The 23,894-nt window shown below is 44.4% G+C and overlaps 1 protein-coding gene across 2 annotated transcripts; it reads right to left on the reverse strand.

The window, feature by feature from the left end:
- Positions 1–419: 419 nt before the first annotated feature.
- Positions 420–23,618, reverse strand: RANGAP1 (Ran GTPase activating protein 1). 2 transcript variants are annotated; one of them, XM_030960729.1, is made up of 17 exons: positions 23,501–23,553; positions 22,839–22,876; positions 20,753–20,891; positions 19,410–19,537; positions 18,432–18,491; positions 17,593–17,772; positions 16,620–16,754; positions 15,267–15,425; positions 14,980–15,093; positions 13,392–13,491; positions 12,594–12,678; positions 12,054–12,201; positions 11,470–11,583; positions 11,046–11,148; positions 9,351–9,439; positions 7,407–7,528; positions 420–1,493 (listed from the first exon to the last, which is right to left on the reverse strand). In XM_030960729.1, the coding sequence occupies exons 3-17, from the start codon at positions 20,862–20,864 to the stop codon at positions 1,424–1,426; spliced, it is 1,719 nt and encodes a 572-aa protein (XP_030816589.1). In that variant the 5' UTR covers positions 20,865–20,891; positions 22,839–22,876; positions 23,501–23,553; the 3' UTR covers positions 420–1,423. The 2 variants fall into 2 exon arrangements, with proteins under 2 accessions (XP_030816589.1, XP_030816590.1); XM_030960730.1 differs by lacking the exon at positions 22,839–22,876 and having other exon boundaries at positions 23,501–23,618.
- Positions 23,619–23,894: the final 276 nt, after the last annotated feature.

Consider the following 23,894-nt stretch of genomic DNA (forward strand, 5'->3'; position numbering starts at 1 on the left):
ATGAGATGAAGTGCTTAAATTTACCTCATCCTGGGAATGTGGGACAGTAACAAGCTCAGTGTTTGCCTCACACTACTTACAGCCAAGTAACAGGCTACGGCTAATAAGTGTTGGCACTGCTTTTCCTATTTAGACTGTGCTAAATAGGAATTTGAAGATGCCTGGAGGAAAATGTGCTCCTCTGCCACGTTCCTGTTTTGGACAGGAGCAGGAGACCACCAAGAAAAGAGACGGGGTGCTGCACAAACAAGGTTTGTGACTCCATAGCTTGGCTGGTCACTTTACTGGCGCCTCTCTCCTCACACAAACCAGGCTCCATTCCAGTCCCATTCTGTGTTCCACTGCAAACTCTGCAATCACATAAAGCTGCAAAACAGGCTTCCAAATCCCAGGGTAGGTTTCATAAATTATGATAAGGCTGTGGAGTTAATTTTTATTTACCTAACATTTCAGGCAATTGACATAAACATTTCTAAGTTGTATGGAGGAATGGCATGGTGGCTCAAAGGGCTGTATGGACACATGGACAATCCTCCAGACAGATTTAGGGACATCTGCTGCTACTTGTTCAGTGCAAGAGAAAAGCACAACCTTCTCTCTCCATATTTTTACATGTGCTTGGCTTTCAAACATGTGAACAGTGCACACAGACCCAGTGTTTTGTCAAAGGGAAGAGAAAGGGACACATTCCACAGGGATTTCATGGATTGTATTCATTTCCAAACCAAGCCTATTTAATTAGGGTGAGAAGGAAAAGGGCAGGAAGAATAAACAACACAGGCAATGGCAAAAAAAATTTACAATAAAATATGTTCACTCCTTTAAGCAATGGCCACCAGGATCAGCCACACTACACAAATACTCCAAGCCACAGCAGAAGGGGAATATTAAAATAAAAATCAGCCACACACTGCCTTTGACAACAGACTTGAAAGAAGAACCAAAGGGGATCACACCTCACCCCTCTGGCTCAGAGAAGCAGGGCAGCAGCAGCAGCACAGCCTCTCTCTGGCACAGTGCTAAATGCTATAAGGCAGGAGTCCAAGTCCAGTAAAACAGAATGCCCAACTGGGTTGATCCAGATGAGAGCTCTTCTGGGCCCCATGTTAGTCTTGGCATCCTTGGCAATGCAACCAAAATGGAGAACTCTTCAATTCATGCTGAGCTCACAGCAGTACAGACTTATTTTAGCGTAAGCACCTGCCCTACAGACCAGGGAATCACTTCAAGAGGAGTAGGAAGACAATTCAGCAGGATTTGTTCAAGTTTATGAAAGCAGAAGGAAGGACAGATTTCCTACAGGGGGAAAAAAAGGACAGCATGTCTGTATGGGCTCTGGGATCCTCTCCCACTATGCAGCTCCGAGTTCTCTGCTGATGGCAGTCCCATGGGGAAGGAAGGAAGGAAGGGCAGCTCTGATCTCCTACAGCTGGTGGAGGGTCTGTAAGAGCATGTGGCGAGCAAATGAACAGGAGTCAAGAGCACGGTTGGGTCTGTGGAAAGAAGGGAGAGAGACAGAGATTTAAAATACCAAATTTAAGAATGGCTTTGGGTCTGCCTTTGACTAAGCAAATAAAGACTGTTTCCAATGCATTGGATGTGTATGCCCCAAAACCTACAGATTTTGCCCTCAGTTATCTTTTCCAATACCATTCCATCACTGCTGCCCAGATCGCTGCTTCCCATTCAGAGTCTGCTGTGGAAAACTCTCTCCTGAGAGCCCAAGTCAGGAAGACAATGGCCAAGAATTAGACCATTTATTTCCATAACTATAAACAATCTGCTACTGACTTTTATCTCTGCAGCCCAGTGTCTCATTCTGGGTAGAATGATCGAGGTGGAAACCCCCTTCCCTGTCTTCCGGCAAAGGGTTTTCCCATAAAGTTTCACTGTTTAGAGCCCCAAAACACAGGAGATGATCCTGTGAGCACTCCAATCTTTTCTCACCAAGTCATCTGCTAGCTATCAGACGACGAGTTTGGTCTCAGGACTTTTAAAAGTCTTTAAAAGAGGCAGCATAACCTCCTGTTACTCTTCCCTGATGTCAAGTAACACCTGACTGGCTTTGCTGGGCTGACACCGTTTAGGTTCTGCCTTTTTTTCTTTTAATGTTCTCTGTAATCTTCACACATGCATTTGCAGCTCTGTAGTCTACTGTATTAGTGACTGGTTTCCCCAATACTTTTCCATAGCCTTTCCTTAAGCAGAAAGACAAAACAAATTCCAGAGCTCCAAGCCTCAGGAGGTACAAGGCTCCATACTACCTTGGTTCTTCCTGGGAACCAAGATACATTTTCATGGACAAAGTACAGCTAGTGCTGAAGGGGGAGGCTCCAGAGAAGGAGCTTAACCTGGGGGGAATTGCAGCACCACTTGTCCTCCTAATTGGTGCTTCTTATCAAATATGCTAGTTTTCTAAAACCTATAAAATGTACTCACCCTTGGGGGGGGTGGACTTTTGTGGACATCTTTCCATAACTGCCTCTGGAGGTCTTCAAATAAAGATCCCCTTTTCTATTACCTCCTTACTAAAATTATCTCAAGTTTCATTTCTAGGTTGGGAAAAATGCAACAGGGTCACCTTTCAGGGTGCCTTACACACAGCCCACAGAACATGCAGAACATCACCTGAAAGTGCCCAAGACAGAGGTTGCAATAGCTAAGTCAGATTTACACAAAATAACCTGTTCCCTGAAATTAAACCATGGAAATACACTCACAGCAGGGTTAACACGAGGCTAAATTTCTGTAACGTTCCCATTGCCTCCCAGTAATGTATATTTCTGTTTCTGCAGGCTAATTGCTGGCTCAGCATCACTGAAACTTTTACCAGTCTCAATCCATCCATTAGGGAACTTCCTCCAAAGAACTTTAATCCAATATTTTCCACTGTTCTGAGAATAGAAATCATTAATTTTACCTCTCTCCCACTTCACCTCAGCAAAATAACCTTTAACAATGCACAGCTGTGAAGCCTACTCAATCTGGGGTAAGGGGTGAGCTGAAATAAAGAGAGGAATTTCTAGGAAGGAGCAAGGAATTCACCTCCAGGTGTAGAGCACAGACCAAGAGCTGCAGAGGTTGTTTGGTACTTCACTCCATGGCAGCTGCTGTTTAATAGAAGCACATCCTGGAGAAGGCTTAATTTTATTCCCCCCAAGACCATTCAATGCCTCATACTGAACACACAGTGTCACAGAACCACAGCTTGGAGCTGATCTTCCAAGTGCTGGAGATATATTTCAGCCCTCATCTCTGGAAGACCCAGCCCTGTTTGCAATGAGGGAGCTGGTTCCATCCAGGCAGCTGCCCATTTTTGGAACTGGAGAACCTGGACCACTGATGTTGATCACAGACAAGATCCCTCAGCCCCCTCTCCTGACACTAAGCCTCCTCTAGCCATAAAATTCTCCTTATTTGCTGTGGAGTTACCTGCCTGCCCCTCTAGGCTACAGACTGTTGGAAGAGACCAGCAATGTGATGCAATTCAACAGCAAAGAGCAATATTAAAAAAAATACCCCAAAAAACCAACCAAACACAAACCCATCACCTCCAGCAAGTCACAGGTGGGCAGGCAGACATCCACATACTTTCAGTATTTCCACTTAAAAAATTATGGAAAAGCACATGTGGATTCACAGCACCCTCTTGCGTCCAAAAAACCCAAATAAGGCTTGACAGCAAGCAGAGTAAGATGGATGCTGTTTACAGTCTGTATCCAAAATTCTGCAATTATTATTGAACAGAGAACACTGCCTACAACAACAAATTGTCACAAAAGGAAGGAGGTAAGCACCTGTTCCAGAAGCCCCTTGCAGTGAAACACAGCAGAGCTCTGGCCTAGGCAGCTACAAGAACTTTACAGCTCTAAAAGCCCAGAAGAGCTAACTGCAAACCAAAAGGAGAAAAAAAGAAGAAAATATCACAAAAATGCATATTAGTTTTCTGCAAGTGAAAGAATCACAGGTTTGACAGAGTAGAATTGGATTTGTTGCAGAAATGGAAGCCAGATGAGTTCTGAATGTTATTAGGTTAACCAGGCAAAGGTTTAATTTTGAGATTGCAATTTTACTCTGACTGAATTCCAAGTAGAGACAAGGGATAGAGGTTAATTGAGAAGCTGTGTGTTGGTGTTGGCTGGGATAATTTTCTTCACAGGAGGGGCTGTTTTGGATTTGTGCTGGAAGCAGTGCTGCTAACACAGGGATGTTTCAGTTGCTGCTGAGCAGGGCTCACAGCATCAAGGCACTTTGTTTCTCACCTCCCCCAGCAGCAAGTAGGCCCGGGGTGCACAAGAAGGCAGAGGGGACACAGCCAGGACAGCTGACCCCAGCTGTCCAAAGGGATAGTCCATAGCACATGGCATCATGCTCATCAGATAAAGCAGAAGGAAGAACCTATGATGGAGCTTTCCTGGAAATGGTGGAAGTGGTAAATTAATTCCTTGTTTTGTCTTGCTTGCAGATGCAGTTTTTGCTTTACCTATTAACCCACCTTCACATCAACCCCCAAGTTTGCTCACTTTCAGTCTTCCCCTGCTCTTCCCCAGCCCACTGGGTTGAGAGTAAATGGCTGTGTGGGGCTTTGGTGGCAGCTGGGGTGAAACCACACCAGGCTGTTTTAACTGGACTGGGGGGGTTCTTGAACTGTTTACATTTACCCAGGCACAGATTTAAGAGCTGCTGCCATTGTTCCCTTAAGGGAAAGAGAATTGTAAGAAAGGTCTAACAGAGCTAGATTGCTTGTATCTAGTATAGACTTCATTATGCAGCACAGGACAAAATCACAGCTTGCAACAAGTTTGTAAAGCAGAAGACTTCAGCTCCGAGCATTTCATAGCATCAGGGCCAGTGGAGGCTTAGATTGGCACTGGCCCATACCATAGGAATGCAGGAAGATCTGCCTTCCACTAAGGGAGGCTCTCGGCTCTCACTCAGCTTCTACAGAGCCTATGAACAGTCCCATACTTCCAACAAGACTCTCCCCCTCTTATTCTTGTAGTGAAATGCTGGCTCTGGCTTCAATAGGGTTGTTGTTGATGAATTCATGAAGACCAAAATTTTACTATTTATTTTATCAGCTACAGCTTAAAAACATTTTTTGAGAAAAGTCTACATGCACATGTACAGGAAGAGGGGAGACAAGTGTCTTTTCTGAACAAAATGTGCTAGGACACTTAGAATTAAGAGGCTACTCTGGGCATTGCTACTTGACATAAACAATTAGGACAGTCAAATGCCCTGAACTAAAGTCTTTCTCCTGTACTCTCAGCTTCCAGCAATTAAATTCCATTTTGAGGGCTGGGACTTGACCAATAAGAGCAAGGCAGCAGTGTAGGAAACAGCAGAAATTCAGTGATATGGCAAGTCCTGGTACTTCTTGCTTAAACCTATATTGATTGAGTTGGAGGAATATTTGTTCAGTTGGTAAAGCACATGGTCACTGGCTTGTAAGTGCCTTAACCTGATCAACACATAGAGAGAAGGCAGCAGGCAAAGTGATCCACAAGAAGGGCCTCCAGTTAGCACATGTGTAAACAAGATGCTTTATTTTCCAAAACTGACATTAGTATGGTTTGTGTCCATATCAGTTTTGACAGCTTCAGCCACACCAATGCTTGGAAAAATTCCTTCCCCCCATCACAGCTGGCCAGCTTCCAAGCCCAGTAGGACCAAGACAGACTAGCAGTATCTGACTGCATTCCTACTGTCCATGTTTGTTGAAGATTGCAATGCAAGATGTTTTCCATTACCATCTGTATGGCTGATTACCTTGTCAAGTGGGCAGTTTGCCTTATCTCTCTCTTTGAGTGACCACATTCACACCTCCCTGGGAGGGGACCTCTGCTGATAACAGACTATTGAATATCAGTGCATGACTGATAAGAACTATAACATCCCATTGTGAGATGCTCCACCCAGAGGGAGGAGCCAAGCACTGCTACCCCGATATAGTCTGAGATTCTAAAACTCCAGCGGGTTTTCTCCACAAGATTCCCCAGAGGAACAGCAGCTGCCTCTTCCTCCACTGGATCTTCAGAGGAAAGAATACATCCTTCTCTGCAGATCCTCCTTGCTCCAACAGAACCACACCTGATACTTCAGAGGACTGCAGCCACATTTTCAATCCGACTACCACCCACACCCTGACCAACAGGGTGTCAGGTTGGGTTCTGACTCTGTCAGTGTTGTTTTAGTGTACTGCATTGTTTATTTTATTCTTTTTATTTCTTCCCTATTAAAGAACTGTTATTTCCTGCTCCCATATTTTTGCCTGAGAGACCCTTAACTTAAAATTATAGCAATTCGGAGGGGTGGGGAGGGTTTACATTCTCCATTTCAGGGGAGGCTCCTGCCTTCCTTAGCAGACTCCTGTCTTTCCAAACCAAGACAATGTTTCATACTGACCACAACTATCTAATGCCTCCACCTTTCACCAGCAAGGGATCCTAAGCAGCTGCTGCCAACCCTTATACCATGAAATTCAGGAAGGCTTAAACCTCATTCTGGAGCCTGCTAAAAAGCTGCTCTCACCCTACACAGCACATGGTCCATGCTGAGCCAGCCACCAAGCTCCAAACAGATTTCAGGCCTCTGCTGTTTTGCCTGGAGTGACATTTTTGGACTGCTTCTCCTCTGACTGTTGAACAGTAGTATGCAATCCTATTGTAAATCTATTTGGTGGGGTTTTCCCCCCTAAATCTCATCAATGCTGAAGTTGACACTGATTTAATTCAGTAGAGATATGGTTTCCATAGCCATTTAAGATATTAAAAAAGCTAAAGCTGGTGGGGGCAGGGGTTGGTTCTATACCTATTGTGGAAGTAACAACATTCAGTACAGGCAGTCAGTAAAAGCAGCTTCTTCAGTACTTATGCTCCCCATTCAGTTCTCAGAAAAATCACTAACTTTGTTGCTGTCACAGTTGGAAGTTTAATTTAAAAGTAAATTCAGTCTTTGTGTTTTGCAGTTTTCATCTGCTGGTGTTCAGTGTCACACAGCATGACAACTCTGGCAGAGCTCTGCTGACCCACTGAACTCTGAAGGAAGACTTGGAGGGCATAGTTAGATCCAGTGTATGCACAGTTCACTCATGCAGTGGCCAGAAACCCAGCAGGTTTCCTTAAGCTCAAAACAGCTCTTCTGTGAGAGGCATTAGCAGTCTCTCCTTCAGAGCCACTTCCTTGCAAAGCCAACTTTCCACTTTTCCCTCTTTAGGACTTTTTAAACTCTGAACCTCACATAGTGCAGTAAACAAGATAAAATAGAGGCCTATTAAGCTGTTAATTCTCACTTTCAGAACAGACATTCAGTGGGCTTTCACAACAGCTTACATGTAGCTATTAACCCTCAAACAGTTGCACAAGCTCCCACAGAGAAGACTGCATGGCAAATACAATACTCACTTTGTAACAAAAGCTGAGAGAACTGGGGCCAGGGATTTAGGGAAATAATCCTGCTGGACCATATGGTTCAAGGTCATAAGAATTCCATAGAGGCTTGGTACAGTTTTGATCTTCTCTTCACTCTGAGAAATGGACAAGAAATCAGACATCAGACAACTGGGATTTGATTTAACCCACTGCAATTCACAGACAAGGAATTCTCTGCTGAATGAGGTGCTCCCACACAACGAAGGAGAGAAGGTCACTAGATTAAGTACAAGACAAAGGTAGCCAATTCCATAGTCTCCCAGCACCTGAAATAATGCATCAAGAACATTCTAGTACTTATCAACATCAACTGACAGTAGTACTAACAGGGAAAGGGAAGTAGTGAACCTGCAAGTGAAACAGCCAAATCTTCTCAGAGGCTCTGTGTCTAAGTGTTCTCCTGAGGAATTTCACCAGCCTTCAGTCCATAACTAATTCAGTTGCCTTAACAATTTTTATTGTATTATTCTGTAGCTCATTTTTATACCACCTCCAGCTCTTTGACAGGCTCCCTCCAGAACCTGATGCAGTGTTCCCAGAACTGGTCTCACAGTTACGTGCAAGGTAAGGCCAACAGTCACTTCCTTACTTACATGATGCGTAAGTTATTCTTACTCCTAATGTGATGCTATCCTGCATATCCCAACTCTTACATTGTTTTCATTTATTTCTCTACTGGCATTTCAACAAAACTCTTCACTCTGCAGACAGGACCCAGACCTGTGTTCCTGCTGTATGACCTAGGAGTTCACAGCATTAAGCGTATCTGTTGCTCACATGCTTCCTACTACACAGGACTGAAAATGGAGTATGCCCCTTCTCCACAGGCAGGGGACTGGGGATGAACTGGGCACATCACAGATGTGAATCAGCAAGCTGATCCTCCTGGGCTTTATCATCAGTGCCACTTCCTGGCCTGAAAGAATTCTTCAGGAGCACAGCTTTGTGCTTTGTGCCTCATGCATATTGCTATTTTCCATATGGGCAAGAGGTAGATGGCAGTCCCCAAAACCGACATTCTGCAGAACTGAATACCACCTTGGGTTCCACTGACCTTTCTGCGAAGTGGGAAGCTCAGTGCTGGTCCAGTATACAATGAATGCAGGGAGAGGCAAAACTGATTTTTAGGAAATGAAGTCATATCCACACATGCCAATGACGGTCTGAATGCCAAGGTGGATACTACCAGAAGGACATTCATAAACCTGCAGGCTGCTATAACAGATTATGGCTTTTCTGTAGGTTAGAATAGTCTTAGTCCAAGTTTACATTCTCAGCTTCCAGGTCTTGAGGCAGTGAGAAACACTAACCCTTGCAGTACAAGCAGGCAAAGGCATTTAAGGCTTTGCAGACAGAAGCCCTCCACAGTCACCTCACTGAAAATAAAGCCACTAATTCTATGAAAATCACAGGCTTCCTACTGACCCTCCATCTTCTCACAGTAAGTTTATTCCTTGCAACTAATTACTTAACACTAGCATTTGACAAAGAGTCCCCAAAGCATGGAAGTTGAATGCCATTGATCTGGCATAAGCAGATGATACACATTTTTGGGAACACGCTCTCAAGAAATGCCCTAAAGGACCCCAATAACTACTAACATTGGCACAGCTTTTGTAGACACCACAGCCCAGCAGCAGCATTACTGCCCTACCTGAGCCTGCCTACCTTCAGGGAATGACTGAGAATGCAGAGCACATTAAGCAGGACATGTACAAAAAGGAGACACATCTTTCATCCTAATGCAACCTTGCAGGTCCAGCAGAAACTGCAAATTGCAGACTTCCATTGTCCCTGGACATCAGGCATGCAGAGGCACCCAGCTGCTTCCATGGCAACATAATGACCCAAAATCCTGCCAGTCTGGCCTTCAACAGCCTAAACAGACCATGACTTAACTCTTTCCTGGTTCCTCACCTTCAGTAGTCCCATGTGGACCAAGAGGTTTGAGATGAATGCATCTGAATTAAATGTGGCAGAACTGAAGGCTTTTTTCATCAAGGCATCTAAAAAGAGATAAGCACATTAGTTTAATCAACACAGAAAAAGGACATTTATGGATTTTAAGATTAAAATGGATCATACAGAAACTCAGCTGTTAAATGGGTTTTGTGACACGGTATCTGTTAAGATTTCATTTGTCTCTGTAGCTATAAGCTCTGAAACATTAAGACAGGTAAAACCCCTTAAGTATAAAGGAGGAAAAACATTTTAAAACATCCAGCAAAACCACAAAGGCCACATGAGAATTCCCACACTGCCAAGTTTCATATGCAATACCCCCAGTCCTATGCACCACCAGCTGCCCTGCTCAGTGCATTTGAGCATGCATGCTGTGTATACATGCATACAAACATAAGCAGATGAGCTAGAGCTCATCAAGAGGCAGAGCATTGACTTCTTTAAGGCCAGCAACAATTCACCTTTCATTTGAAACCACAAACAATGAGAGAACACAATGAGAGTTTGTTCAGCTGTTTTCTGGGCTCCCTCAGGACCAATACTATGCCACAAACAATGGGCAAACCAGTGCTTTAATCTCTCATGTGTACAAGGTGGCAACCCATTTCTGACCTCTGACAATTCTGTTTTCTTAGAATGGGCAGAATTCACTAGAGTGGCTGTAGAACAGCACCAGACATTAACCAGGGCCCTCACTGTCAGCTGATGGCTGCTTTTATGGAAGGGAAGTAATTGCCAGGTTCTACCTTTCCTGAAGAAGCAGGAATAAATAGGTAAACAAACACTTGAGATGATGGTAATAGCCTTTGTTCCACTTTTTACTGGAGACAACTCATAACAGGTATGAGCCAAGGTATTTTTCACTGATTCAACCCTTAAGCAACTGCAGAGAGCTGTTGTGTTACTGTTTGTAAAACAGTTTCACCATGTCTGTGAATTCCAAACTAGGGAAATGCACAGTACACCACTTTAAGTGGTCTTCAAAATAATTGATCCAATTCCTTTGCACAATATGGTGTAGGAGAATTGAACTGCTAGGGAATTGGAAAAAGATGAAAGGCAATGGCCAGATGCCCAGGACTGTTTGGAAATTCCTATTTCCAAACAAAACCATGAAGGGATACAGTAGTAGTCCACAGACTAATCAGACCTAACCCAAACTACTACTCCAATATAGTGTGAGAAATGGTCCCTTTGAAGGTTGGTTTCTGTGTCTTGCCCTGTGCTGGAAATCTCTGCTTCCTGAAGAAATTAAAGAAAAGAGACATCAACTAGGAGTTCTCTCTTCACAATCTTGTAACACTACACTAGGGAGGCACTTCCTGCAAAACACTTTTTAAACAAACAGCCTTGTAAAGGTAACTGGCCTTAAAACACAGAACTACTGGCTATGGACAGCCCAGCATCAAGAAGATGCAGTAAGGGCAGCATTGGGCCACTACAACAGAGACAGGCTTTGGCACCACAAAATATGCCAGGTTCAGAATGAATCTTCCACTCTACACAACAGGAGGGCACAGCTTGGCACTTTGTTATCTGCCAGGGACAAAAAGGCCCAATGGCCTGGCTCACAGGGGCCTTGTCCACCTTGAAGGGGTGTCTGTGGCACTGAACCAGCTCACACAACAAAGTGAAGAAAGGCCCAATCACCTGTTGTTTCATGCACCGCTGTTTTCACTGGGGCCTCATCTTTGAAGACGGAGGATATCCTTAGGAGGGTTGTAACTACTTTCTCTACATCAGATGTATCTGTCTGAAAGAGGAGAAAAATAGAGATCAGTTAACTGCTAGACAGCTACACAACATGGGTCTCTGCTAGGGCTGTGGAAAGAATTACTCTTCAGCTGACTGACATCAGCTTTGCCTTGGCCATATCACAAGGCACAGCAACACAAACACAATTATTTTATGTAGAAGCTCTGATGCCAGTTTAAGCATTAGCTGCATCATCTGCTTCCATAAGGTTCTTTGGGATCACTGGAGAAAAGATGCAAATCTAGGTCAAGTTATCACCTCTGGCAATTAAACAAGTTTGAGAAAAAAATCAAGCCCAGACAAACACCAGCTCACCCACCTGCTGAGCTATGAGCACAGAGCACTTTGGTCCTAGTCGCAGCAGCTTCTCTGGTGATGGGAAAGCAAGGAATGTGGCAACATCCACAGGAGGAGATGGCACTGGAGTTGAAGCCTGAAACAGGTGGAATCCATCTCAAGTTTATTCTTGGAAGTAAATAAATTGGTTCAGCAAGAGCAGATGGGACAGCTCAGGGCACAGCTATACCAGGCCAGAACCTGTTCTGTTTGAAAACAGCCTGAGGCTGACCTAAGCCCAGAGCTGCAGTGGCCAGGATGTGCTAGCACGAGGGCATGGCACAGCATGTACAAGGTCCCCACCACCTCCTGAACATGGAAGACTTTTACTACAACCACTACTCAGCCTTTCCCTCCACGCATACGTACAACATGCCCACCTTAACAAAACACATTTTTCAACTAATCCATTTTATTTCCTGAATGTTATCTCCCTGGTACAACAGTGCCAGCCCATGCAGGAATGTGATTGCCTGTCAGCACTTCAAGTTCAGACTCCACAATCTCATTTCCTTCTTTACTCTTCTCCAGCTGATGAAACCAAAATCCATCTGGCAGTAAGCTTACCTGTGAATCAATTATCTTCTTAGGAGTCAGTGACTCCTGCTCTTCTGCTCCTCTCTCCTTCAGCTGTTGCTGTTCCTCCTCCTCTTCCTCCTCCTCATCTTCATCTTCCTCCTCCTCCTCATCATCATCCTCCTCCCCTTCATCATCACTAAGGTTAGAATGTTACACATTCCATTAATTACACACCTGGAATTCCTGTACACTGGAACTCAAAACTTTTCCAGAACAAAAGAGCCTCTCCTCAAAGTCCTACTGCAAGAGGCACATCTCACCTACAACACACCAAGAGGACACTCAGCCATCAGTCACCCAGCTGAGAACAGCAAGAAAAGATCAACAAACACCATCAGTTACTTATGTTGAGGTAAGTCCATCAATGAAAACAAGACAAGTTTAAGACACATCCTTGGCTGTGCTCCACACTCAGATCAACATCCACCAGCAATGAGAGAGTTCTTATTTTAAAATGAGATAGGTCAATGAAAGAGTTGATGAAAATAGTCAGAAAACTTCTGATTTCAACTCTGGTACCATGCCTACCTCAAAGATCCCAGTACTGACGCCATATTGAAGCCTTCAAGGATCTCATGGAGCTGCTCACACACCTCTTCTCCCAGACAGTTACCTAGGTTGACAGAGGAAAGGGAGTGGACTTGACAGATGCACACAAGTTTGTTCTTGAGGACTTAGCTGTATATTCTTGTCTATCTCTTGTTTCTGAAATCAAACAGTTACATGCCATTTCTGCACAACACCTTAGAGGCAGCAACACAAACTGCACTTCTCAGACAGAATCAAACAGTTAAACAAATTTCAGCAGCATTACACAATGGCTGGAGATGAAAATCCCCTAATGCTTCAGAGTTTGAGAAGTTTGTTATTTCTCTAAACAGGTCTTGTTCTTAGTGATTCTAAAACAAGGACACACAGCACCAGTGAAATGCGGTGACCCAAGGTATGAACAGCAAAAGCCAACAAAGTCAAAGTTCTCACATCTTCTGCAGAGCTGCACACAAAGGTTTTTGTTTACAGGTATGACATATCTGAGCTAGAACTGAATAATTAAGCTTTACTGAAAACAGGTATAGGTACGAGCCTAATCTCTCCACCTTATCAGGTGTACCAAAAGTGCTTACCAATTAACTGAGTTCATGGTTTAAGAAAATTTTCAAGATCTAACCATTTCCTGTCCCAAGGTCATGCAAGTTCAGCTACTGAGTATTGTTTTTTATATGCTGACGATTCCAAGAATAGAATATATGGTTCTGTCAACATTCTTCCTAGTGGCTTCTGATCAGAATCAAACTATACATACTTTGATCCAGCAAACCTACATACCATTGAGATCCAACTTCTCCAACTCTGTCTTATCTTCAATAGCTTCAGCAACAGTCAGAGCAGCATCTCGCTTGATCTCACAGAAAGACAAATTCAGTTCCTAAAAATGCAAAAGAACATTTTGTCTGCAGAATTCCTATGAAGATTTATCGTATCCATAAATTTCATGTCCTCACAAGTGTCCTATAAAGACTCAACTGAAAAGGCTCCCAGAAAAAAAAAGTGTTATTAATTGAAAATAAAGCCTGACATATTCCTACCTCATATACTTGAAAGGGGAATTTTGAAACATACTGGTGGCTAAGAGCAGCACTATTAAAGGTGGCAATTTTAAAATACCTACAAATCACTGCTCACCTAAAAGGTAGCAGACATTTCAGTCCTTAGCAGTCAGCTGAATGGAGATCTTCACTTATCAAGGGTCTCAAGAGCACTCCAAAACTCCCACTCTGGTAAGCCTAACAGAAGAAGGGCAGCTGCTGTACTAAACAGATTGCACATTTCCTTTGACACCTCAGTTGCAAGTTAAGGCCTTCAAAAAAAAAGCCATGAGTGGTACTACTTCTGACAGAGCCAGCCAGCAGAGAAACCATGTGGACTAGTAAGAGTAAAGGAATTCAACAGCCAGACACCATCCCCCACCATTCCACATTGTGCTCAATCAATCCCTTCCTGAGAAGGGATTGAATATTAACAGGAGAAGGGAAGCAGTCCTTGAACAGAATGAATCAGCTGCAATTGCTTCATGCTACCTTCCCTTAACCATTTCTGCTCTGGGAAAAATGACTTAACTTCTGTCTGTTCATTTCAATACCCCATTATTTAAGTTTGCTTGAGAGATTCAGACAAGTTCCAATAGAACCAGCAGAAGCCCAAGCAAGGGATCACATACCACAAAGAACCTACTTCTTTCTATACCAGGTTCATACACACAAGTAGGTATTAGGTTAATTTTTGTCTTTGACTGCAAGATTAGGAAATCACATGTTCAACACCTGTCTCAGGGTAGTTATGACTCATGGCAGGTGTTTCTAAAGATCCTAGTTTGCTTATGTTATCAAATTTGACTTCAGTCTATCCAGAATGTTGTCAGATTCAAGTCCTGTGCAAATACTGATGTAGGAGGCTGTGGCATCACCAAAAAACTAAAAATACTCGGACCCTTGATTGATGCTCTAACAAAGAAAAAGCATTAACTGCATGAGCTATGAAATGCTGAAAAGACAAGCTGCTCATGAAGTCCCCTTCATGTCAGTCCCCACTCTTGAAGCTCTGGGAAGTTCTAATAGCAGGTACTTCTATGATCAGATTTCTTGAGTAGCACTCACTGAGTTGAGCCAACAGCAGCAAAAAGATCAAGCAAAGCCTGAAGAGTTCACTGGTACACCTCCACATAGCACGGCCCTCACTGGATGGTGGGATGCCACTGACCCATAGCACAGCCTGTTGGTTTCAGCTGTGAGCACACAGCCTGAATGGGACTGAATCCTATCTTAAAGTAATCAGTAGCAGTAGGAGAATGAACAGAGAAACATGAAATGGAAAACTTGGCACTTTTGCAAAGAGCAGAAGAGCAAGCAGATAATACCTTTAATTTATGCAGCCCTTCTTTAACAGCATCAGCAATAGCAACAGCGCCCTTGGAACGCACCAGGCAGTCCCCAAAGTTGATCACCTCAATCTGACGGAGTGCCTTCAGAGTCTGCAGAGCAAAACAGCACAGATGTGAAAGTGGACATGCGAGTAAGTGAACATCCTATTCCTTCTGAAATGTCATCTTTCCTACTGCAACATGACATGGTTCCACCAACCCAAAGGTGCTCATGCCAGCCAGACTCGAGACAAAACCCGAAACAACTGCTTCAAACAACTCACGTCTGCCATGGCCACCGCTCCTTTCTCTGTGAAGGTGTTGTCATTCAAGTTTATAACCTTAAGCAGTGGGTTGATAGCAAAGGCCTGTGCCAGTGCTGTTATGCCAGGATGGTTGATTCCATTCTGTGGCATATGAACCTCTTCTAGAGTCCCAATGATCTGGGAAAGGATGCAGACAAAAAAAAAAAAAAAGCTTTTAGAAAGCATTCAGCTTCAATTCAACTTCAGCTCAAGAGTATGCTGCTCCACTCTTAGATTTACTTAAAATTGTTTTGAGTTTCAAAACTCCATTGGTTCTTCTACAGTGAATTATTTACCAGCAATTCTGTCACAAATCTAAGTGAAATCACAGACACATGGCAAGTGTCAGATAAATAAAAAGCCCTGATTCAAAGAGACACAAGTATCATTGTCCTATATGCCTACTCTAAATAACTTAGAGTTCTTCACCTGTGGTTCAAGAACACTGAAATAGACCACACACCACTTTAATTTTCTAATTACAATCTACATTTTGCCCTGACGACAGAAGCAAACATGTAAGAAACCTAGTACAAATATTGTTTATGGACTAAACAGCATGTCACATAACACAGTAATTAACCCCATTTTGGTAGTGCCATTCAATCTTGAATCTCACAAATCACATTGTTATACAACTCTAGTATTCAAAAAGTCTTATTTTTGCCATGACTACTGATTAATCAAAATCACATCTAGGCAGTTCTTTATGAAAAAAGTCAACCTTTAACCTGCAATATCATTGTTAGTATACCTGACAATATGCATTGTAATTCAGAATCACTTCTAGCAACAACTGAGGTATGAAGAGGGAATTAGGTAGCCTCAATCACAGTGAATTGTCTTCCTCCCACAAAAGTGCAAGCGGACCAGTGACAGCTGGAGAAATCCAGACAACACTTCAAGCTCTGACCAGATGATCTTAGCAAAAACACCAGGCTGCTTTTGCCAGAGGACTGAGCAAAGCAGCACTCATGAGAACATGCTGGGATACCCACCCCAGTGCCAGTCAACAACCATTAGCACAGAGAGAGGAAAAGGAACAGGACTATTAAATTACCCAGGAGATGACTATTTCTCCCTCAGGTAACTACTTTACACAGCAACTAGCTATGTGTTTGGAAATTCAGGTCACAAAAACACTCAGTCAGCAACTCTAATTCCACTTGAAGACTCCAGTTTCAGCAGCAAAAAACGTGGTGACTTTAGTGAACAGACCAGCAGCTCCTGCCTCCTAGCTGAGGAAAATGCTCTGTGCATCATCTTTAACACCAGCACTGAATCATACCTTGCTCCAATTTGCTGTCAAAGCAGCTCTGGTTGGATACTCACCCCGAAGGCTTCAGCCAGGGCAGTGGCACCATCATTCTCCAGACGATTTCTGCCAGCCACAAATATTTTTAAAGCAAGAGGCTTGCCCTGGGCACTTGATTTCCTGTGACACTCTTTCAGAGCAGCTGCCAATATCTAAAGATAAAACAAGCAGCTTACACTCCCCCAGCATATCACTCTACAGGAATCCTACTGTGTTTCATAGACCCACCTCTTGAGACGTACTCTGGACATCACTGACAGGTACCTGTTTCTACAACAGGTATACAATAAAACTCTCTGCCTGCAACACTTGCACCCTGGTCTCAGGCAAGAAATGATAATTTTGCAATACAAACACAGTGAGCCATCAAGAACATTTTGCTTCTAATCAGGCAAGTGTATATGGGTAGGAAGTTGACCATGAGCTACCAATACACACTTGAAGCAAAGGAATTCTACTGGATTGCCCTCGGAAAAAGCACTCTCAGAGAGTAGTAGAGATCCTTCTCTACTTAGCCCTGTGAAATGCATCCAAGCACAGTGTCCAGGCTCCTACATTGATTTACTGGGGCAAGTCCAGCAAAGGGTGCCAAGGACAATTGAAGAACTGGAGAATTTTACTCACTAGGATAATACTGACCCCTGAGATTAATGCTGAAGAAGAAAAGGCTGTGGGGGACATATTAACCATGTGTAAAAATAGCCAGAACAACAAGATAAGGAGAGAAGGCGGTATAAAGAAGGCAGAATCAGATAACTGCACACAAAGTGCAGGGAAAACACCATTTTAACATAAACTCCCCTTTTTTACTGTGAGGGTTGTTCAATAACTGGGCTAGGCTATTCACAGAGCTTGTGAAGTCTCCATATTCAAAACCTGACTAGACCAAGCTTGAAGAACCTGGTGTACTTGTAGGTGCCTTAAGCAGGGGAGTTGGCCATCACCAAAGATTGCTTCCAACTTCATTCCCAAAGAGGAGATAACCCTTACCTTGCCACCACCAATGCCCATGCCACAGTTATTGAGCTTGAGTTCCTGCAGGGTGTAGCAGGCAGGGCTCTTCAGCAGAGCCTCAAAGCCCCGCACACCGTCGGGCCCAAAGGCATTGTCACTCAGGTCCAGCTCCACCAGCTGGGCTCCAGCAGCAATGAGTGCATCCCCCAGAGAGATCTGTAAGGAAACAGATGGCAGTGGGAGGGAGGGAATGGATTAACAGTGACAGCATCACTGCAGTGGCTAGGTATGACAGTGATGCTGCAAAAAAAAATTCCCCTTTGAAGACATTCTGCAAAGCTGCATGGGGAAATAAAAGTTTACTGCTAAATCCAGACAGGAAGGTGCACAAATTAAGCTAAAGATAACCATTAAGCAGTTACCAAGACACTATCCCATCCCTTTAGGTCAAATACTTTTCAAAGTGAATTTCCTGCTCTACACTGCTGAAAGAAATACTGTTTTCATCCATGTTGAGCTATGTTCTGGTTTCACAGGACCCAAGGAGACAAGAAGCTCTGTAATAGTCTTAGAAGACACAGCCATATGATTTACTTAGAAAGCTTAGCTCTCACTTTATCTGTTGGGTCACGAAGATGGTTTTTCCCAGTGAAAAGCTCCTTCACCAGAATGGACTCACATTTAAGCTTTAATTGACTCCTCTCTATCTCATACAGAAAGAGCAGAAGAGAACCACTCACCTATTCTGAGACATTTAGCACTACCAGCACAGAGAAGGATCAGCTCTGTACCAAAACATAGACTCCCACAAAAAGCATGACAGGTGAGAAAAGAGGTTATATTGGTTAGAAGTCTCAGATCTAGTTTTTACTTACCAAAGCAGGAGGGATCTCAGACCTTAGCCTGCCTGTGAACATGTCACTCCAATGACACCTCTAAAATAAGAAGCATACAGATAAAACCCACTAAAATATTTAGGTCAACTCAGCTGTAATAAACATTTACACATACAAGATGCTTTACATTACTGGAGACAGCTTAATGCTGTTTCTCTTCCCTTGGGTTGTCATTTGATTGTACTAAAGAGCTGCAAGAATCACTGTTACAATCACTTCACTTGCAAGGACAAAGTAACTGAAATTCACACTACAAACATTATACAAGAATTCTTGTTTGTGTTCAAGCTTCAATTATTTTCTGCTGAGAAAATTTGCCACTGAAAAAACCAACAGGAAACAGAATACATTAGCAATGCAGATTTTACTAAGGTATGAAGCACAACAATCTGAACTTACTTGAAAAACCACATTTGGGTGATTAATGCCTATCAATGTCTCATACCACTCTCCTTCAGGGGATAGTGCAGTGCCTCTAGTAGCACAGCATCTCCTTAACATTAGGCTAGAGCAACAGTAGGAAAACAGCTTGAGCAAAGATGATCCTCCTGCTGCATTTCCTCCATTATTTCCCCCCTACTCAGACATTCCCTGAAGACTCACTCTCCAGAAGATTCTACTCAGTTTTTCAGAGAACTTCCTTTGAACTGAGTATTTTGTTGCCATGGCTTTGTTTACAGATGCTGCCTTCAATAGAGACCCTTCCTCACACAGCTTCCCAGCTTTAAGATTGGAAGCCTTCTCCACAGGAGGTTAAGGATGCCAAAGGTATTCCCATTATCCTAAAGTCTCCAAGTTAGGCTGTATTTTCCTAAGATTGCTTTTCTTCCTGGAAGAGCCACCAAGCAAGCTTCAGAGGTAACTCAAGGCAGGTTTCTGCAAGAAGAGCCTAGACAGGCCTTCAGTATTTCCACATTATTTCTTCCCCTTGACTACCCCCCAACTTAAGAATCTCACCTTGAGCTCACTTTTCTTCTCCAAGGCCTTGGCAATAACTTTTGCTGCCTCCACTCCCACTGTGTTGCCTTCCAGGCGCAAGGCTTCCAGGCCATCAAATTCCTCAATTTGCTTGATCACTTCTTCAGCTGCAAGAAGCAGATAATCTAGTTGGTCTTTTAACCATTGTCTTGGTTACCACAGTAACCCTCTGAAATCCAGTAAAACTTGCTCAACCTCTAGCAAAAACAGCTAAAACAACACCTGAAACAGCAATGGGAATAGAGCTGAAGTGTCAGCTCACCAGAAAGGACACTCTCCACTCCCTACCCTGCCTTTTCATAATTCTACTGTTCTATTACATTCTATGTTCTATCCTGATAGCCATCCTCCAATTTGCAAAAGTCAGTTTCTTTACTTCCCAAATAAAATTCTTCTGCCATTCAGCACATGCTTTAAAAGCTAGAGTGAATGTCCCTGTAGAAGTGCAGAGACTAAGTTAAAAGCTGATGAGCATTGGTGTCACATCAACAGGATAAAGCTTCCACTGACTGGTAGAAGTAATGTCTGTTTAGCAAACATGTCAGAGTGGAACAATTTAGCTCTGCAGTAATCCTATGCAAGGCAAAGGAGCAAGCTGCAGCCTCTCCTGCCAATGGGCATTTGCTATTGTTCCCAAGCTCCAAGGCCTTTCCCCATAGTTCAGTGCCTTTGAACTACTAAACCAATCTACAAAAAAGCTCCACCTTTGGCATTAGCAAAAAAACCCAAAAAACTAAAAACTATATAGTATATATGCTATATACATTATTTGCTATATACTATAGCAAATAACCTCTGAAAAACATGCTGTTTTTCTTGGTGTGACAAATGTTGATCTAATACATACATTTTCTCCAGATATTTACATTAGCAGCCACTGTAAGACTTACTGTGAAACACACATACAGCAACAGGACAGAGAGAAGGTGAACTACTGCAGCAGGCTAACACATCAGCCCATTGCTCTGTGCACCTCTCGTTCCAAGAGCTGTGATACACTCATTTACTGTTCTTAAAAGGAGCACTGACTTCTAACGCCCAGTAACTGTCAAAAGCACTTAGAGAGAGCACCAAGAAAACAACACCTGCAAACCAGGCACCCCAACCCCAGTTACAACAGCTGCAGCACTGCCAGGGCACTAGGTGGAAGCAGGGTACCAGAAGGGCAGGAAACATCCCTAGCAGGAGCAGCTGTAGCTGACAGACCCCTCCACCACAGATATGTTATGACAACCAGTCCCTGCAGGATTAGCAGAAAGTTTAGCACAAGATTTGACAACTTCAGGGAGATGCTTTCAAAGCACAGGGGTATTTTCTCTTACCATCTTCAGCTGTGTTGAGTTTAAGGCTCTGGCCTTTGAAGCTCAACTGTCCACCACCCACTGTGGTTTTGGCAAGTGACTCTGCAAGCTTAGTGATGTCTTCTGATGCCATTTTCCCGCTTTTCCCAAAAGTTAAGAACTGTCAATTAAAAGAAACGGTCATCATAAAAACTCTCTAACTACAATACATAATCTATACAAATAACCATATTTATTTGAACACTCATGTGTTTTTTGTTACTCAGATATCTAATTGAGTTTTCAATGTCATTACTACTTTTTCCCAGAGCTCAATTAAGACAGCTAAGCTAGATTAATATTCCAAAGCCAGCGAGTCAGATGGTGCTGACTATTCCAACACTGACAATATACTTCATAAATAAACAGTAGGCAAAACTATGGATTAAGGCCACATTAAGACATTACTCTTTGTGCAATATTAACAATTACAGTGCAATATTCTTCTCATTTCAACTTCCATCCTTTAATTATATGTGCTGCATGCCTCCCCTGCTCTCTCATTCTAGCAAGCTGGAATGAACACAGTTGCTTTTCCTTTTCAGTGATATTCCCAGAAGTGCCCTTGTCAGCACAGTTCCAGAACCACCGAGTTGCTGAAAACACTGTGTGTGCTGCATACAAAACTCTCTCAGCTTCCTGGGTGCTCTTTCCTTTCAGAAGTCCCACACAAATTCATCACACTTTAAACAGGATGATCTTACACTTACAATAAATTAGTGAACATCTAGCCTTGAGACAAGTTTGAAGCTAGCCATGCCTGGTAGCATCTGCATAGCATTATTTAATGAATATTAATTACTGTCTGAAGGAACTAGCCTCTATCCATTGAGCAGAATAAACAGAGTGTATTTCTTATGCCACTGCCTCTGCTGGGATAAAAGGCTACACACAGCTAATGCTTAGAAACCACATACTTAGACTGTAGACATCAGAAGGGATGGAGTTCCATTCCTACAACTCAAAACTGGTTCCCTTCCATTCCTGTCTGATTAGAAGTGACCCCACACTCTTGGAGCTGTTTGAGGCCAACAGTGCTGGTTTTAAAATATCCCCTATACAAAAGCTCTATCTTTTCCCCCCACATACTTTCCTCCTGATACCCATCTGTAAAGCCCCCCGCTTCCCCAGAGCATGACTTCTCTTCAGGAGTCTTTAATTTTAATATCCCTTTTGGAAACAAGGGGTGAAAATCTCCAAGGCTGAAGAACATAACTTTTCTAGGATGACCATCCTCTCAAGTAGGTGCTGCCACTAGAAAGAAACCTGATGCCTAGTGAGGCTACCTGGAGCACAGCCTGGACAGAGTTAAAGGAATAAAGTAGGTATTTACTGGGCAATAAAAGAGCCATGGCTCCACCCAAGATGGACTCCTGGTCATGACTTTTCCCACTTATACTGTAAGTTTTGGCCCATTTACATATTGGGGTTAATTGTCCAATTTCAGCTTCAGCTTAGGAAGTCCCCTCCTCCCAGAGTGCTCTCCTCAATTTGCTGTTTACACTTTTTGGGCCTGAAGCTGCAATGGTGTCCTTGGTTCTCAGGCTGGAAAAGGATTGCTTTGCCTAACTGCCCTGTGAAGAGAACTTGCTAACACGTTCTATGAAGTTCAGAGTTACACACTAAGGCAGTACAGAATCCAGAAAATACGAAAGCTAAAACTTCAGGCATCAAACCCACATAACTGACTCCATTCCTACCAGACCATGCAGACACCAAACTCACGGACATTCCCAGCCTCTGCCAACAAAACACTGAGAAGAAAGAAAAAGAGGACATCCTCCAAACCATGAAGGCTTTACCAGACAGGAACAGAAGTTAATATCTGCAGAAGTTAGTCTGTCCACTTAGTTCAATTAACAACTTCACTCTTAGAAATCGGTTCCAGTCCACTATGATCATCTTCCTTACAGATGTTTACATCCTCCTGGCTTCTCTTTCCCTTGAATATCCTTTGTCATTCTTCACCTTAACACAGACTACCTCCTAATCTCAACATACAAATCCAGCACCACATCCCAAAGCATGTTTTATAGCACATGTCAGCCACACCCAACTGCCAACCTACCAGAGGTCTCTTCACTGTTAAGTCCTCCGCAGAGAAAGCTTGGGGTGGGGGGGGGAAAGGAAAAGTTAGTCTGTTTGGCAAACACAACCAAGATCTGAAAATGCCTAAAGACAGGTTTCCTTTTCACTTAAAGGCTGTATGAAACTTTACACTTCCTGATGATCAAAAAGTTAGTTCAGACGAATATTTCAATTACAACACTTGTCGACCCCAACAGCCAACACACCGGCTACCTGCTGTTCGCCCAGCCACGGGGCACTGGCAGAGCAGGGTGACAGCCCGAGGTGCCCGCCCCGCCAGCCCCCGCCAGCCTGGCAGCGCCGCTCCTCCAGGGGTGCCCGAAGGCTCCTCTCCTCCCCTCTTCCCCCGCGGGAGGGGAGCAGCCGAGCGCCGTCCGCACGCTCCCGCCCCACGCACCGGGGCCAAAGCACGTCCAGAACGCCAGATCGCCCCTTCCCGCCCCGCGCTGGGAGCGGGAGCGTGGAGCGGGACCCGCGGCCGGACACGCGTGACGCGAACCACGAGCGGGGACCCCCGCCCGCGCCTGGGAGCGCCCCCCGCAGGCGGGGCCGAGCAGCGCGTCAGCCCGCGGGATCACCTCCGCTCACGCACGGCCCCTCCCCGGCCGCTAACGGCAGCGGCCGCCGCTCCCCTCCCCTCACCTGCTCGGGGGTTCCGCCGCCGGGGAAGGCGCGGGAGCCTCACGCCGCCGCGCCGGGGCCGCTGGGTGAGGGGCGGGCGGGGGAGGCGGAGGATTTGAACGCCGGCAGCTCTGCTCTCCGCTCCGGGATTGGCTGCTGCCTCGTGACATCACGGGACGCGCTCCGCCGCCTCGACGCAGCCGGTGTCGCCACGCCGGGCGTGGGCGGGGCTGCGGGGGAGCGCGCGCGGCGGCCGCGGGGCACGCCGGGAGCTGTAGTCCCGTTCCTGCCCTCGGCTCCGGGTGCGGCCGGGGCCTGAGCGGGCTGTGCGGGGGTGTGTCCGGCCGCTCACAAACCCTGTTCGCGGAAGGGTGGCTGGGGGAGCTCCCGCAAGGGGCACACGAGCACCTTCTGA

The sequence above is a fragment of the Camarhynchus parvulus genome, chromosome 1A (genome assembly GCF_901933205.1).
Source record: "Camarhynchus parvulus chromosome 1A, STF_HiC, whole genome shotgun sequence".
Lineage (NCBI taxonomy): Eukaryota > Metazoa > Chordata > Aves > Passeriformes > Thraupidae > Camarhynchus > Camarhynchus parvulus.